Here is a 15,380-nt window from a genome sequence, read left to right on the forward strand (position 1 = left end):
ATAAGCTTATCTTTGTCTTAACAAAAATAATTCTCATTAGAGCTATACTTTTACATAAGAGTCACTAAACTTTCTCTCAAGTATATCTGCCAAAATTAGTGGCACCCCAGGGAATATTTTTAACATGCAAATAAATAAATAAATAAATAAATAAAGGGCAAGATTTTTCTGTTCAGTATATTATTCTCTCAGTCCTGGGAAACTACCCATCCCCCCCTTTTAACTGTGTATAAATATATACACGTATATATTCTCTGGGGTGTAAATATGATGCACACGTCCTTTTGGCATCCATTACCATGAAAAAAGAACTTCTTACACAAGAGCCAGATGGTTGTTAATGTGTACAAATAATAACACATGCAATAATATATCCATTGCCTGATTTGTTTACAGTCATTTTTAAAAATTACTCAAAAATAATTTAATCAAAATTATTATCATGCATTTAAAGACAACTCACATTGGAGCAGATCTGAATAACAGCACTGTTATTTAATTATTTTACATTTTTGGCATTTTATAAAACAAAAATACAGCCATGGTGAATTTAAATTAATTAATAAAATATATATTTAACTAAACAATAAGGTTTATGAAACAGAGTAATATGGCTTTACTGTTATTTTATTTTGCAGGATCGGGCAGAACAGCGTGTCTGCATGTGTGTGTTTGCTTTGATTGTTAAAGGCCAAAAAAAGTGACACACGTAACAGAACGACTGTTATAGCTGCGATAAGTTTCATGGACGTTCCACAATAAATGTAACTGTAAACGGATAAAACGTACTGTGTGAAATTCTTGAATTCCTTACTTAATCAGACTAGTTTAGTACCTTCACTTTCAGCACGTCTGTTCAGCCACAAGTCCAGTTTGTTTATGATCCAGTGAATTAAACACACTTTAATTTCACACTCTGACCTTTAGCACTTTCTCTCTCACACACACACAAACATAGACAGATACACAAAACATTTGTTCAAAACAAAGCATACATCTTTAACGGATCCAGGATTTAGTGTACCACAGAATTAGGGTGTAGTAGTGATGTTACTGTGTCACGTAGTTAACCGCAGCTTTAAATGAGACTCGTCTTCCTTTGTTTTATCAGCATATAAACCTCGATTAAAGAATACAGCCGCCTTCTCGTGCACGATCTGCGTCTCGACATAGCAACGCTTAATACCATCACAGTGCTTGACCAAGTCACAATACTTCACTGTTAGCGCATACAGACATTCGTCATTGTCCAAACACTAGTGCAAAGCGGCTCCAGAAGCCCAAACATGGATCTGAGAAGGGTTTATTTCTCCATGTTCTGCTTGCGCTCGTGTCAGCGTGCTTCTGCTGACTTTAAAAGGCAGAGTTTTCTTTAAAAAAAAAAAAAAAAAAAACGTCCTAAGAGTCAGTTTTGGCAGTCGTTATATTGTAGCTAGCATAGACTCCCATTTCCCAGAATGCACCATCAGGAAGGATCCTTCATCTTCGATCCGGACATTTCTGTAAGGTTGACTTTTGATCTGGAGGAAGAAAAAGCAACACAACTGATTACAGAGACACACCAGAGTGCAGTTTATAGCTCATAACAGCAAAAAGCATGTGTGTGTGTGTGTGTGTGTGTGTGTGTGTGTGTGTGTGTGTATGTATATACCTGTTCAGAGTCATGTGACTCTTGACGAGGTGTCCAGCAGCGAGAGCGGCCATGAGCGAGAGCTCTCCTGCCATCACCGCCGCACACACCACCTGTGCCAAGGTGCGCGAGTTCTCTCCGGGACAGTCTGCACTCGCACCCTGTACGCCCAGCATCTACACACACACATAGTTTGATTTGGAATTCACAACTAGCTAACATTTGCTTTGTATCATTATCTATGCACCAACATTTTAACAGTAATCTTTTAGTAAAGTAGTGTGTAATTATTTTTGCATGCCAAACCAAACTAAACATTCCCACCAGGATTACAAAAGTTTAGCTAATTTTCTTCACACTCGTATGCGTGTGTCGATAAATGCCTTAAAGTACCACCTGCATTCACGGCATAGCAGATTTACATTAACCACACCCACAAAACTCCATAAAAGGCAAAGTTCACAGAGCTGGAAACAACAGAATGGTGACTAAACCTGCAAACAGGCTTGCTGTGGTGGTAAGTTTGTGCCCCCTCCAATGGTGCCCAGCTCTATAGACGGCATCGTGCAGGAAATACAAAGATCCTCTCCGTCTGGCCCGACAGCCTCCATTAGAGTGATACAGTTACTGCTGCCTACTGTCTGACCTGGGTCCTACACACACACACACACGCACACACACACACACACACACACACACACACACACACATACCCAAAGCAGTTAGTGACTGTATACTTTCATCGTGTCCACAAATATCCATAACGGAGAAACCAACCATTCATATATTTATTTTCCTCCGGATTTTCAGATCTCACCTGTCCACATGCGATGTAAATCGCTGCTACAATGTTAGCGGCCTGTGCGTTGAAGCCGCCTATACTGCCGGCCATCGCGGAACCCACCAGGTTCTTACTGATGTTCAGCTCCACCAGAGCCGCAGTGCTCGTCTTCAGCACCTAGAGGGAGCCACAGAGCCACATGAGACACCAGGACTCGACTTACGACGCCTGCATTCTTTAAGGACAGCGGCAGTACTGTCAGAGCTGCTGTTACAGAAACCGGCCTCAGATCCGATTCGAGAAACCAGCACTGCTGTGGTGGAATTAACCTGCCGTTATTACTAGCCGTATTTAACTCCGTGTGTTTACCTCTCGCACCACTTTAGCCGGGATCGTGGCCTCGCACACGGTGGATTTTCCTCGACCGTGGATCCAGTTAATGGCTGCGGGTTTTTTGTCAGTGCAGTAATTTCCACTGACGGCTAACACACGCAGCTCAGGAAACTGTTCTTGCAGCCTGCGTAATGCCTCTTCTGTGCCCTACACACACACACACACACAGTACAACACAGGGGTTACTACTGTGTAGATGTTATTACAGGAGCACACACACACACACAGATATGAACAGACAGACACACACATACTCAAAGACACACACACACCTTAGACAGCATGTTCATGCCCATGGCGTCACCGGTCTGAGAGTGAAAGCGGATGTAGAGATTCCTGCCAGCCAGACAGACCTGCAGCTGGTCAAGCCGAGCAAACCTGCAACGCAACACAGAACACACACACACAGAGTTCAGAGAGGATTCACCCCAACACACACTAAATCAAAACTCTGTTCATGACATCAAACTATGAGAAACAATTAAGAACTCCAAAGTAAAAAAAAAATTAAAGAAAAAAAAAAAATCACAAAACCCTCCCTGGTGTTTTAAAGTTCACAAACGTGCTATGAGGCTCTCGCAAATAAAATGAATATGTGCAAACTGGTAAATTTAACTGCAATAGCCTATGGCTTGTTACTAGAGGGGATGCAGGAGGGGATACTGGATTATATGCAGGAGGGGATACTGGATTAGATGCAGGAGGGGATACTGGAGGGGATACTGGATTAGATGCAGGAGGGGATACTGGAGGGGATACTGGATTAGATGCAGGAGGGGATACTGGAGGGGATACTGGAGGGGATACTGGATTAGATGCAGGAAAGGATACTGGAAGAGATGCAGGAGGGGATGCAGGAGGGGATACTGGAGGGGATACTGGAGGGGATACTGGAAGAGATGCAGGAGGGGATACTGAAGGGGATACTGGAAGAGATGCAGGAGGGGATACTGGAGGGGATACTGGATTAGATGCAGGAGGGGATACTGGAGGGGATACTGGATTAGATGCAGGAGGGGATACTGGAGGGGATACTGGAAGAGATGCAGGAGGGGATACTGGAGAGGATACTGGAAGAGATGCAGGAGGGGATACTGAAGGGGATACTGGAAGAGATGCAGGAGGGGATGCAGGAGGGGATACTGGATTAGATGCAGGAGGGGATACTGGATTAGATGCAGGAGGGGATACTGGATTAGATGCAGGAGGGGATACTGGAGGGGATACTGGAAGAGATGCAGGAGGGGATACTGGAGGGGATACTGGATTAGATGCAGGAGGGGATACTGGATTAGATGCAGGAGGGGATGCAGGAGGGGATACTGGATTAGATTCAGTAAGTGTCAGTGCACTGTGCAGTTTTCTCCTGAGTGCTATGCTCTCTCACCTGCTGGTTCTGTTGAAGGCGTGTTTAAGTGCACTGAAGCCGTCAGAACTTTCCAGCCAGGATTTCACTTCTGCAGCTTTACACGCTGACGGCAACTGCACAACTGGACCCCGAGTCATACCATCAGCCAGGACACGCGCACTCGCTCCACCTGAGAGCTACAGAGAGAGAGAGAGAGAGAGAGAGAGAGAGAGAATAACATTACATAATAGAAGAAAGAAATGTAAAGACTGCAATGAAGAGAGTGACAAAAGAGAATTAAAATTGGATGAAAGAAAGAAAGAAAACAAGAAAACAAAGGAAAGAAAAAGCATGGCAGGCTAGGTCAAAGAAAGGTGAGATAAAAATAAAGAGAAGAAAATTAAAGCAAAAAAGAAAGGGAAATAAACGGATAGAAAGGGAAAGACTCACAGTGATGGCCCTGCAGCCTCGGTTGGTGCTGGCTACTAAACACCCCTCCGTCGTCGCCATGGGAACATAAAACTCCTTCCCATCCAATAGCAGAGGGCCAGCCACGCCCACTGGCACAGGCACATAACCAATCACATTCTCACAGTTTGTGCCCATTACCTGACGACGAGAAAACGAGAGATTTACTGAATTTAGTGTCAGTTTAAACAACAATCCATATACAACAAACAAACAAACAAACAAACAAACGAGTAAACAGGTTGGTTTGAGGAATTAAAGAATAAAAGCCGAATCTATACCTTGGAGTAGTCGTAGCCTGTGTAAGGGAGGTTCTCCAGGGCTGAGGGACGGGGCAACTTACACGACAACATCTCCCTACGTATAGCCACGCCCCTCTCTGGAGTCTCCAGCTCCGCCTCCAGGCGGTATCCCAGAATGCTCTTGTTCTCCACCAGTGCTATCACCTCTGCATCACTCAGGCAACGTGGGCCTTGCTACATACACACACACACACACACACACACACACACACACACACACGCCATGTTTATATTACAAATATAATTCAATTTTATTGCAATTTTGTTTTCTTTTCATTATTTTTTTTTGATTTTGAAACTGAATTTAACTGAAACCATTTGTGAGTGTGTTTGGTGTCGTACCTGCGGGTCTCTGAGGACGCTCAGGCACTCGTTTAGAGGACGAGGTTGGACTGAAGTTTCAGGGATTTGTGTTTCTCTCTCCTCTGACTCTTCCTCTGCTGTACGTCTCTGAGCAGCAGGACACGCCACAGCCTGCTGCTGAGGATCTTTATCTAACGAGAAAAAAAGAGAAAGACATCACTCAGAAAACACACAAACTCTGAGTGTCTCTGGCTGAGCGTGTACACACAACACAGAGAAGAAAGGAAGAAGAATGAACAAGAAAAAAAAAGCAAGAAAGTAAAAGATAAGAAATACAAACACAAGAAAGAAAGAAGCTGTAGTGAGTACCTCTCGTGTCTGTAGCGGAAAGCGGAGCTGGACTTGTGTTGGCGTTCACCATGTGTGGGATTCTGGGTAAAACTACATCCCTCCTACAGCGTTCCTCTCCTGCTCTCCTATTGGACAGGAAAGTCTGAGGGGTTTTGATTGACAGGGAGGACTCGTTCTCCGCCTGCTCGAAGAAGACGTACTTCACAGCCAGCAACAGAGCCAGAGACAGAGTGATGACCTGCTCCATGTCCAAACTAGAGAGAGAGAGAGAGACAGAGAGAGAGAGATAATATAATAATATAATATAATACTAAGCAGGAGAATGAAAATGAAAGGCAGAGCTCTACCTGGTCATGGGTGTGTGTGCGTCCATGTCGGGGCTGTGCAGATCCACAGCAGAGCCGGAGGAGTTGTTGGAAGGAGTCTCGTCCAGCAGGCGTGTGTGTGCGTGAACCAGCGCCAGCACCAGAGACTGCACACACACACACACACACACACACACAGTGTTGCACAATGATCACTAATGCAGCCAATATGCATCCTTTTTTTGGTTGGTTTGCATTTTCTGGTGTGCTCCTATGTGATCTTGCTCACCATGATTATTTTGACGCGCTGTGTGACAGGGTTGGGCTTGTTGTCCTCTTCTTCCTTCAGGACGTGAGCAAAGTGACTCAGCTGCCAGATGGGCCGCCCCTCTCTGCTCTCTCTCGAAAGCTACAAGGGAGAAAACAAGTCTATTCAAACACTTCTAGACAATAAGTGTTTATAAAACTCAACTCACACATGGAACCCATGCTCGCATGTCTTAATCACACACACACACACCTCTTAAGTAACCATTCACTTATTTTCCTAAACTGAAAAAGTCGCTGATGTTGCTGTTGTGCTGCAAGTTTTTTGCATTTTTGGATCTATGACTGTCCAAGGCAAATTCCAGCCTGTAAGCACTCTTCTGAGCTCAAAGTCGAATCACTCAGCATAAAGTTCTAGCGTGCTGCCTACAAGGTTCAGAACACCTCCGATTCTCACCTCCAGCACCAGAGAGACGCAGGCAGGGAAGAAGGTCATGAAGACGAAGTAGTTAGCCAGGACGGAAATGCAGCCGAAACAGCACACCAGCTCCAGCTGCCGAACACCTGCTCACACACAGGAAGTCGTAAGATTGAGACGTAACACATTAATAATATTTAAGGCAGAGTTTTTGAGAGCTGCATCATACTGAGTGCTATGGAGATCCTTCCTTCTTCTATTCACTCTGACGTTATTGTGCAATTTTACCTGACACCTTTGCTACCATTACAGATGTTTATCAGATCTTACCAGACATGGTTCCTACTCCGATTACCAGGCACTCCACCACGGCATCCAGGGTGAAGGTCGGCCCCAGGATGGCCATGCCCTGAGCGATGTTCTCCCTCACCTCCTCCTGCGGGTTCAACGACAGCTATTTACTAAAGGAAGTATATTAAGCAGCTTGTTTGTAACATCTTTAAGTAAAGAATAGAACACTGTTATAGGAAAATAATCAACGATGGGGTGGTGGTGAAGCGGAGTTACTGTTACCACCCTGAAGTTGATTATTTTCCAATAACTTTATGTCCCGAAGTGTTTTATTCCTCTTATTATACCACAACAATTTTTTTTTTATTAACTGAAGGATGACATACTTTTTGTCCGTTTATAGTTACATTTAATGTTGTGTAGCGTCCTCAAAACAAGTTAAATTCTGCTATCACTTACGTTATAGCTACAGTTATAGTTACAGCTATAAATAGGCTGGTCGTTCCCTCACTAGCCTCTCTTTTCCTCTCTCTTGAATTTAATAAGACCAAGAAAATGCAGCTTGTCATTTACTGAGAAATTGCAAAAACGCAAACTCTTCTGTCCTGAAGACTTTCCTGCGTCGGAAAACTTAAAGTTACAACTTTATTGCTGACTGTTAGAAAGCGCTAACACCTTCCATAAATGTTACACAAACATCTCCTTACAGAAAACATCACCATTTTTAGCTGTTAATATAAACCTGTGATTTGTCTTGCAAGTAATCTACACCATCTGACCAATCAGAATCGAGAATTCAGTGCTTGTGGTATAAGAGGTGATGATAAACTAGGTCTTGGTTATCAGAGAGGTTACCTGAGAGTTTGAGCTGAGAGCGAACTTGGCCAGCGTGCAGGCTTTAGACAGGTCGATCAGCAACAGGAAGAAAGGCAGCGCTTCACTGTACGGGAAAAATGCGTCTGATTATTTTAGGAGTTTCAAACTCTTAGATCAACACATTGAGCAAATAAAACAGCATCACATGACTTACTTGAGGCCTGTGAGCTCTTTCCCAAGGAAATGAATGACCACGATGCTGAAGACGAGGCTGGAGAACACAGTGAAGAGTCCGGCAATGCCTGCGGCACACAAAGTTCAAGCAGGTAAGTGAGATGAACATGAATTTACAATGAAAACATCCTTAGAAAAGTTGAGAAGGTGGCACACACCGAGCATGTACTTGGAGCCGAGCTGCCTCAGGTTTTTGAACTGCACATAGATGTAGATGATGGCCGTGCACCTGGTGACCGTTAAGATGATGATGTCGCTGCTCAGGATTTTCTGGAAAAGTTAAAGGAATTGTGATTAATTTCTATCAAGCAACTCGTTGTTGATTTCACTCCCGTGCTCATGCAAGCAGGACCAGTGAAGAAACTCTCGAATCTGATTGGTCAGAAGGTGTTGATTCATCGTCTAAAGCAGCAGCTCTGACAGTAGTTCTGGCTGCAAAGGCAAATCACCGGTTTATATTAATGTGCTCATTCCAATACGTTATCATTTCTATAGTAACAACTTCCATAATCTAAGCTACCTAGTAATAACTGGATTCAAAAACATGTGTTGTTATTTAACAAAGAACAATGTGTAATTGTTGATATGGAAAAGCTTTAGGTACGTAGATGTTTATTTAACAATTATGGAAGAAGTCTCCAGTGTCAGTCCAAAGTTAGACTGCAATTAAGTTTTCCATCACAGGAAAGTCTTCACATCATGGAGGACGTCATGCTGAGATAAATGTGTTTGAGCTGCCAGTCTCCGCCCCTTTATTCATTCAGAAATCTCTACTGGCCAATCACCGAGTTCCTTTACCACAGTTACTGAGTTACCTTTATGGCACACTGAAGGTGTCTGAAGCCTGTTTAGACTAAAAACATAAATCAAGATGTGAAAAATGTTGACTTGTGTAGCGTGTGTCCCCTTCAGGCCACCGTACCTCTTGTGCTTTAGGACACTGATACTTCCAGTCACAGAGTTGGTCGCCGCCAGCGATGGCGTTCATGGACATGAGACAGATGGTCACAGCAATCGTTCCCACGATCACCTCCAAGGGGTGAGAGGCCACGAACAGGCCATGCAGCCTGAAAAGGCGGGTCAGCATCGTCACGGTAACGGGGCTTAACGGGTCACCTGGCAACAGAGAAACAGCAAATGATCATCAACAACACATACACGAAAACTGAGGTGAACTGACGCTCACAAAGACTACAGTTGAGATTTTACTGAAATCAGATAAAAACAATTTTATACTCTGACTATCCTACATTAGACAGCCCTCACATCAGTGATGTTTGAGATTTTATTCAGGTTTTTTTTGCTTTATTGATAGCATCTGGTCAAAAAGAGATCATCATATAATTAATATTTTGCTATATATGCCTGGATAGACAGATATATCTATAGATATACATATCCATATCTATAGCTGGATGAGACTTTAGAATGGAGAACTTACTTAATGTGATGATTATAATGCACCTAACTGTGACATTTCTTTAAGTAAGCAGCTAATAAAATAAAAGATTGTTATATTAGCTATAGGAAGGCGTGATAAGTAATTAACGTTTAATTAAACTTTGCTTAAAATAATATATCCTCAAATAGTGTCTATGATAAGTAATATGTCATATCTATATATCAAAACAAGGTTGCTAGCTTTTCCTCACCCGTAATCCGACAAATCCCGCCTTCTCACCCGCGATTGGCTACACCTTCCAACTCCGAATCAACCGATTGGCGGATGGCATGTGACCGTATGTTAGTAGCCAATCATATTACACAGTGCGGAATACGGGTAGGAAAAATACATTCACGAGTCACTTGTGAGCTAGCTACAGCGCAGCTGTTACTACACTTCCGGAATCCAAATTTAGCCAAGGTCAAAAGAATTGACTCGGTAAAATGATAAGATTAACAACGCAAAATGTGTGATTTAAAAAGCAGTCCGTAGTAAAAAAGCCTACCTTCATTTGTTAAGCCGTTCTACAGACCGTGTCCATAGACCTTAAGAGCTACTGATGTAATCCACCCTCAATAATGGCGTCCATGAGTCAACCCAAGCGCCGAGGACACGCCCACCGGGCTGACGTCATGTAGCATGCGTGGTTCACCTGACCAATGGGAGTGGGCGGGGGGAGAGTGTGGCCAAACAGATGCTAACACCAGGTTACAAACTAATAGCCAATTTCAAACATTTAAATTATGCAATTATTTACATTTACTTTAACTTTAACCCTTCTTGTCTTGTAATGTGGAATTTATACACCTTTTTTATACCTGTAATACTTCTTTAATTGTATGTTTCTTGCTACTTTAAAATAGCCCAAATGACTAATCCTATTTAGACTCCTATAATAAACACAAATACAAACATACAAAAATGTACATCTTAGGAATATTAATTAAGACACAAAGCATAAAGTGTTTAAGGTTTAACTAAAATTTACAGTCTTCTTGTGCTTCTGAAATAAATCTCAGCCAAGATTAAACACTTCCAGACCAGAACATAATGATAGACCATTATAATGTCATAAAATTCAACTAACCTACCTAATCTAAACCACATTCAAGTAATTATATTGCCTCTAAAGCTCCAGCTTCAGGTCAATGTCCAGGAAATGTGAAAGTCATGCATAATTAATTTCATTCACATCAGTACTTTTCTAGTTTCTTATTGGTCAGAACATGTAACAGTTAGGGCAGGCCCGCCTTTGATAAGAACCATAAAACCATAAAAGTTTAAACAGAAGATAAACTGGTGTTATGTACTCTCTGAGCATCAGGCAAGACCCGAACCCTCAAACTAAATAATATTTTAATATAAGGATAAGATACTGTACAGCTGAAATGCTTTAACCGTGTGAATAGGAGGAAGGTGAGAAAATGGCGCAAAGCTCAAGCGGAGCACAGACAGGTAGGACACCTGAATCTTATAAACCTTTAATCCTCTTGTAATGCACCGATTAATAATGTTCCACTTCACTTTTACTTCATAGCCTAACATCCAACACTTCTAATATATCTGGCATTTGATATATATATATATATATATATATCTATCTATCTATATATATATATATATATATATATATATATATATATATATATATATATATATATATATATGTAAATGTTAAAAGAATTCCAATGCTTTGAAATCCTTTCTTTCTCTTTACCTCTTTATCGTTTTACCACAAGAAGTCAATTATCTGCCATGTGATAACACGTTGCAGTGGGTGGCTTCAGGAAGCACGTGTTAGCCTTCACCATCCCAGATTGGTAGTTACTAGCCAGTGGGTGGAGAATAGCAGTGATTAAAATTAGGGGAAAAAAATGTTTGATGTGGGCAGCATGGTGGTAGCGTTGCTGCCTCACACCTTCAGGGTCATGGAGTTTCGCCTTAAGCTGTGATTGCATAAGTATTCACCCCTGTTGGTGTGAAACCCCTACATTAGTTCTGTATTCCCGTACTCCTGTTCCTGACCATAGAGTGTGTTATAGAACATATGTAAACAAACAGCATCATGAAGACCAAGTAGCTGAAACCAATCCCAAATGCTGAACATACCACAAAGCACGATTAAATACATTATTAAAAATGGAAAGAATATGGCACGACTATGACTCTACCTAGAGGAGGCCATTGACCAAAGTCAGTGACTGAGTAAAAGTGGCATTAGTCAGAGAAACAACCATAGTAACTCTTGCTACCACCACCATGCTTCAGTTCAGAGGGGTTTGCTAAGCCAGTGTAGCTAATTGTATACAGTACAAGCTGTTGAATTTAGGAGATTTATGCCATATATTTGTAAGCTGTTTCTTTTCCTTACAGTTGATGTTTATTCACACAAATCACCGTCAGATGAACCCAAATCAGATCTTCGTCTCGTTTTGCTGGGTGGAGATTGTGCTTATAACAATTACGCAGCTGACATTATACTCAGGTCTGATAATAGGAAGGAAACAAGCAATCCTAAAAAAGGCAACATTAGAGAGGGGACTGTTGATGGAAGACAGGTCTCTGTATATGTGGCTCCTTCCTACTGGATGAACCACTTGGCCTCATATTGGATTTTCTCGAATGGAGTCGAGTCCATCAGAGATGAGATTCAAAACTGTACATTAGTAACATTTCCTGGCCCTCACGCCTTCCTGCTAGTGATGCGAGCTGGACACACTACATGGAAAGAACATCATCTTTTAAAAGCAATAACCTACATGTTTGGAGCTGAGGCTTTACAGTACACAATGGTATTATTTGTTTATGGAGAAGAATGGGAAAATCCAAGAGATGCACTGAAAAACCGCTGTGTGAAGATGTGTGGAACAAGGTTCTACTTTTTGGAGAACAGTGATGAAAGTGTCAAAGAGTTTTTCAGAAGAATTGATGCAGTGACACAGAAGAAGAAAAAAAGCAGATTTTTTATTCAGAACTTCTATGAAAATATCATGAAAATGTATTTTGAACCTTGGGAAAGGGCTCAGGAAAATAACCGAAAAAGAGAACTGGAAGAACTGAAGACAGAGCAACGTCTGAGGGAGGACGTGCTAAAGACAAAACTTGATACACTTAGACAAACTGAGAGCGATTTGAGGAAGGAGCTGGAAGTATCCAGACATCACAAGAGTGTGTTACAGAAGGATTTGGACACAGCTAGGCAAAGTGAGAAACAATTAAGAATGAAGCTGGATGAATTACAAGGCAGTGAAGCAGAACACTTGAAAGGTGTACGGCGCAACAGCAAAGACTTTGAACAACCAGTCAGTAAGTTCCTTAGAAAACAATCTTTATGATAGATTTAGAGAATGACATCTTGATAGCTGTATTAAAACTTGTGTGAATGGAATTTAATGAAAGGAGTTTCACCGGTTTGTTTTTTTGTAACTTGATTCTTTGCATGTAGTGCCAGAAAACAAGAACAAGCCTCTAGATGACCTCTAGATGACCTTTAGATGACCTGAAAAAAATTTAGTGAGTATCAGTATTTTCACATACACCAGAGATTTGCAATGGAGATAAAGATGCAGGATGACTGTAGCATAATATTTATGTAAATTAACATCACATTATTACATGTGAATGCAGATTAAATGAACATTTGATGCAGAAGCGGCAGAACAGGTCTTTCAGGGCCCCAAACCAGAAAAAAGTGACCTGAGAACCTCCATCACTCAACCTTTCAATAATTTTGCCTTTCTTTACCTTTACCTTTTCAATAGGTTTACCTTTTAGGCTTGGATAATACTTATTTTAAGAGCGCATACGCAAGATGGTCACCACGTGTATCCTGCATTCATTCTGTCATATAAATTTAACACGATGTGCAATACCAGTGTAAATTGTTAGTGGGAGCAGAAGAACGCGATGATGTCCACAACAGCGTGAACAAAGAGCTGTTTCTCAAATTGATTGTTTAAACACTGTATAAACAAATCATTGTATAAACACTTCTGTTTCCCAATTAGGTTTAGATATTCAGAAACCTTCTGAAAAATGAACCTATTCTAATCTTCTGTTTTTTTCTAGATTAGTAAATACTTTTAAATCTAATCTCATAGTATGCAATTTGACACAAAGCTTTTAACATTAGGAATGTTTTAGGAATGTTGGATAGGAAATGTTTCAGCTCTGACGTGCCAGATCTTTTAATTCTCCAGGTGTAGTGACCATTCATTCAATCGACACCCGATTGCATGAGCAACCTCCAAGTCTCCAAGTGGGATCGCAGTGGATCTTCAGTCCCAACACATCTCTCTCTGCCACCACGGTCGTGTGGTCGCCAGAGCACCAGGGCCCGCCACTCTCCACCGTTTGAGGAAACCGAGGTTCTCTGTCCATTCGCAAAACCTCACAGTCAACTTCCCCAACCCAGTGTGTAACTGACACCATTTCTCAGCTGGGAGCACCTGTTATAAAATAGTTATTGTCTTTCTTATGTACCCAGATCATTTAGGATCTCAGGATACTGTGTAATATGTAGATACTTTTGTCTTGTGTTTTGTTTTCATAATCTACTAACCTCCAAAACAGGTTTTTTTTAGGCTGATGGTACGCTTAATCCATGACCTAAACTAGCATAAGTATATCATAAATGCCAGAAATGTAAATACAGATGCTGGAGATCGATCGGTTTACTGACAATCACAGTTGTAGTCCATGAATGGGATCCAAATACAGACAAAATCAGAAAACCTGAGAAAACTGTTCTACATGGATTAGAAACAAAGACCAGGCTTGTAAACACACATACAATACATATAGGCCCTATATACTAATAAGTAGAGTGAGTAATGACCATATAGTCATTTTGTATCTGAATATCTTGTTCACACAGGAAATCCCACCATGCACTGCAATAAGTTATTGTACAAGCATCTCTTGTTGGGACACTATGCTGTTAATAGGAAATATGGCAACATTTTGGTCACAGTGAATGAACCAATGAAGAGATATAAATACACAGTATAATATAACAAAAGTGAACTCTGGTTAGAGACACAAAACGTTTAAAATTGTGTCCAAACATGAAACAGAAGAACATTGAGGGCAAAGTCTACAAGCCAGCAGATTAAATGACGAGTACCAGAGATCAGCGTGAGAGCAGCAAGAGCAAGAGTGTTGTATTATTTCAGATTTTGGGTTATGGGAGTTTAATACAAAGATGGTTTGTATTAGTTTCTGCTAAGCCTATGAATAGAGGTGCAATATTTTTTTTTCAAATAAAAGATCTTTTAAAGATTGAAAAAGGTGAATAAAGCTGTTCAATACAAAAAGAAGAAGATTCATCCATGTAATTTTTTTTATCCAATGCCTTTAATGATGTGGTCAAGAATTAAAGCATTTTGAACATGGGGCCAGTGCAGCTTTATATTTATTATTGTGAATAAGTCTTGTTAACAACAGATCTGTCTTAACAAACTGCTTGGATGAAATGTGTGCTGTGTATAATGACAGTGAAATGATAACTACATTTGTGCCAAAGCAGAATTGCATAGACATACAGCATACGGCCAAAAGTTTGTGGACACCTGACCATCACACCCATATGTGCTTGCTGAACATCTCATTTTTGGATCTCTTAGTTCCAGTGAAGGGAAATTGTAATGCTACAGAGACATTCTATACAATTTTGTGCTTCTAACTTTGTTTGGGAAAGAAACACATATGGGTGTGATGGTCAGGTGTCCACATACTTTTGGCCATATAGTGTATATTGCACATACAGTATGTGTCAGTGCAAAGATTTCTTTAAAATGTTGATGTAGCTATATTTACACAAAGCAAAACTGCTTTTGGATTTAGATGTATAGAGCCGTATGTGTGAAGGGTCCAGCAGAGACAGCTCTCTCTCTCTCTCTCTCTCTCTCTCTCTCTCTCTCTATCTCTTTTTCATGACTGATTCTGACTCTGCATGTGCCATCTGTATTTCCAGATGAAATAAACTTAACCATGAAGGTTAAAGGTTCATATTTTAGACACTGCTCTCC

At 41.1% G+C, this 15,380-nt stretch overlaps 2 protein-coding genes across 2 annotated transcripts; one reads left to right on the forward strand and one right to left on the reverse strand.

Annotated features, from left to right (window-relative positions):
- Positions 1-476: 476 nt before the first annotated feature.
- On the reverse strand, positions 477-9,984 carry hmgcrb (3-hydroxy-3-methylglutaryl-CoA reductase b). Its single transcript, XM_034311410.2, has 20 exons — positions 9,857-9,984; positions 8,830-9,023; positions 8,066-8,177; positions 7,888-7,975; positions 7,713-7,797; positions 6,897-7,002; positions 6,606-6,712; positions 6,171-6,290; positions 5,924-6,048; positions 5,595-5,830; positions 5,265-5,416; positions 4,902-5,096; positions 4,603-4,761; positions 4,192-4,349; positions 3,077-3,182; positions 2,781-2,951; positions 2,448-2,588; positions 2,125-2,283; positions 1,652-1,806; positions 477-1,520 (listed from the first exon to the last, which is right to left on the reverse strand). The coding sequence occupies exons 2-20, from the start codon at positions 8,992-8,994 to the stop codon at positions 1,466-1,468; spliced, it is 2,595 nt and encodes an 864-aa protein (XP_034167301.1). The 5' UTR covers positions 8,995-9,023; positions 9,857-9,984; the 3' UTR covers positions 477-1,465.
- A 601-nt stretch (positions 9,985-10,585) lies between these two features.
- On the forward strand, positions 10,586-14,709 carry LOC113535811 (GTPase IMAP family member 2-like). The gene is made up of 4 exons (XM_034311413.2): positions 10,586-10,806; positions 11,725-12,657; positions 12,797-12,864; positions 13,551-14,709. Exons 1-3 carry the CDS (start codon positions 10,776-10,778, stop codon positions 12,832-12,834), a joined length of 1,002 nt encoding a protein of 333 aa, XP_034167304.2. The 5' UTR covers positions 10,586-10,775; the 3' UTR covers positions 12,835-12,864; positions 13,551-14,709.
- The last annotated feature ends 671 nt before the right edge of the window (positions 14,710-15,380 follow it).

This window comes from Pangasianodon hypophthalmus, chromosome 15 (genome assembly GCF_027358585.1).
Source record: "Pangasianodon hypophthalmus isolate fPanHyp1 chromosome 15, fPanHyp1.pri, whole genome shotgun sequence".
Taxonomy (NCBI): Eukaryota; Metazoa; Chordata; class Actinopteri; order Siluriformes; family Pangasiidae; genus Pangasianodon; species Pangasianodon hypophthalmus.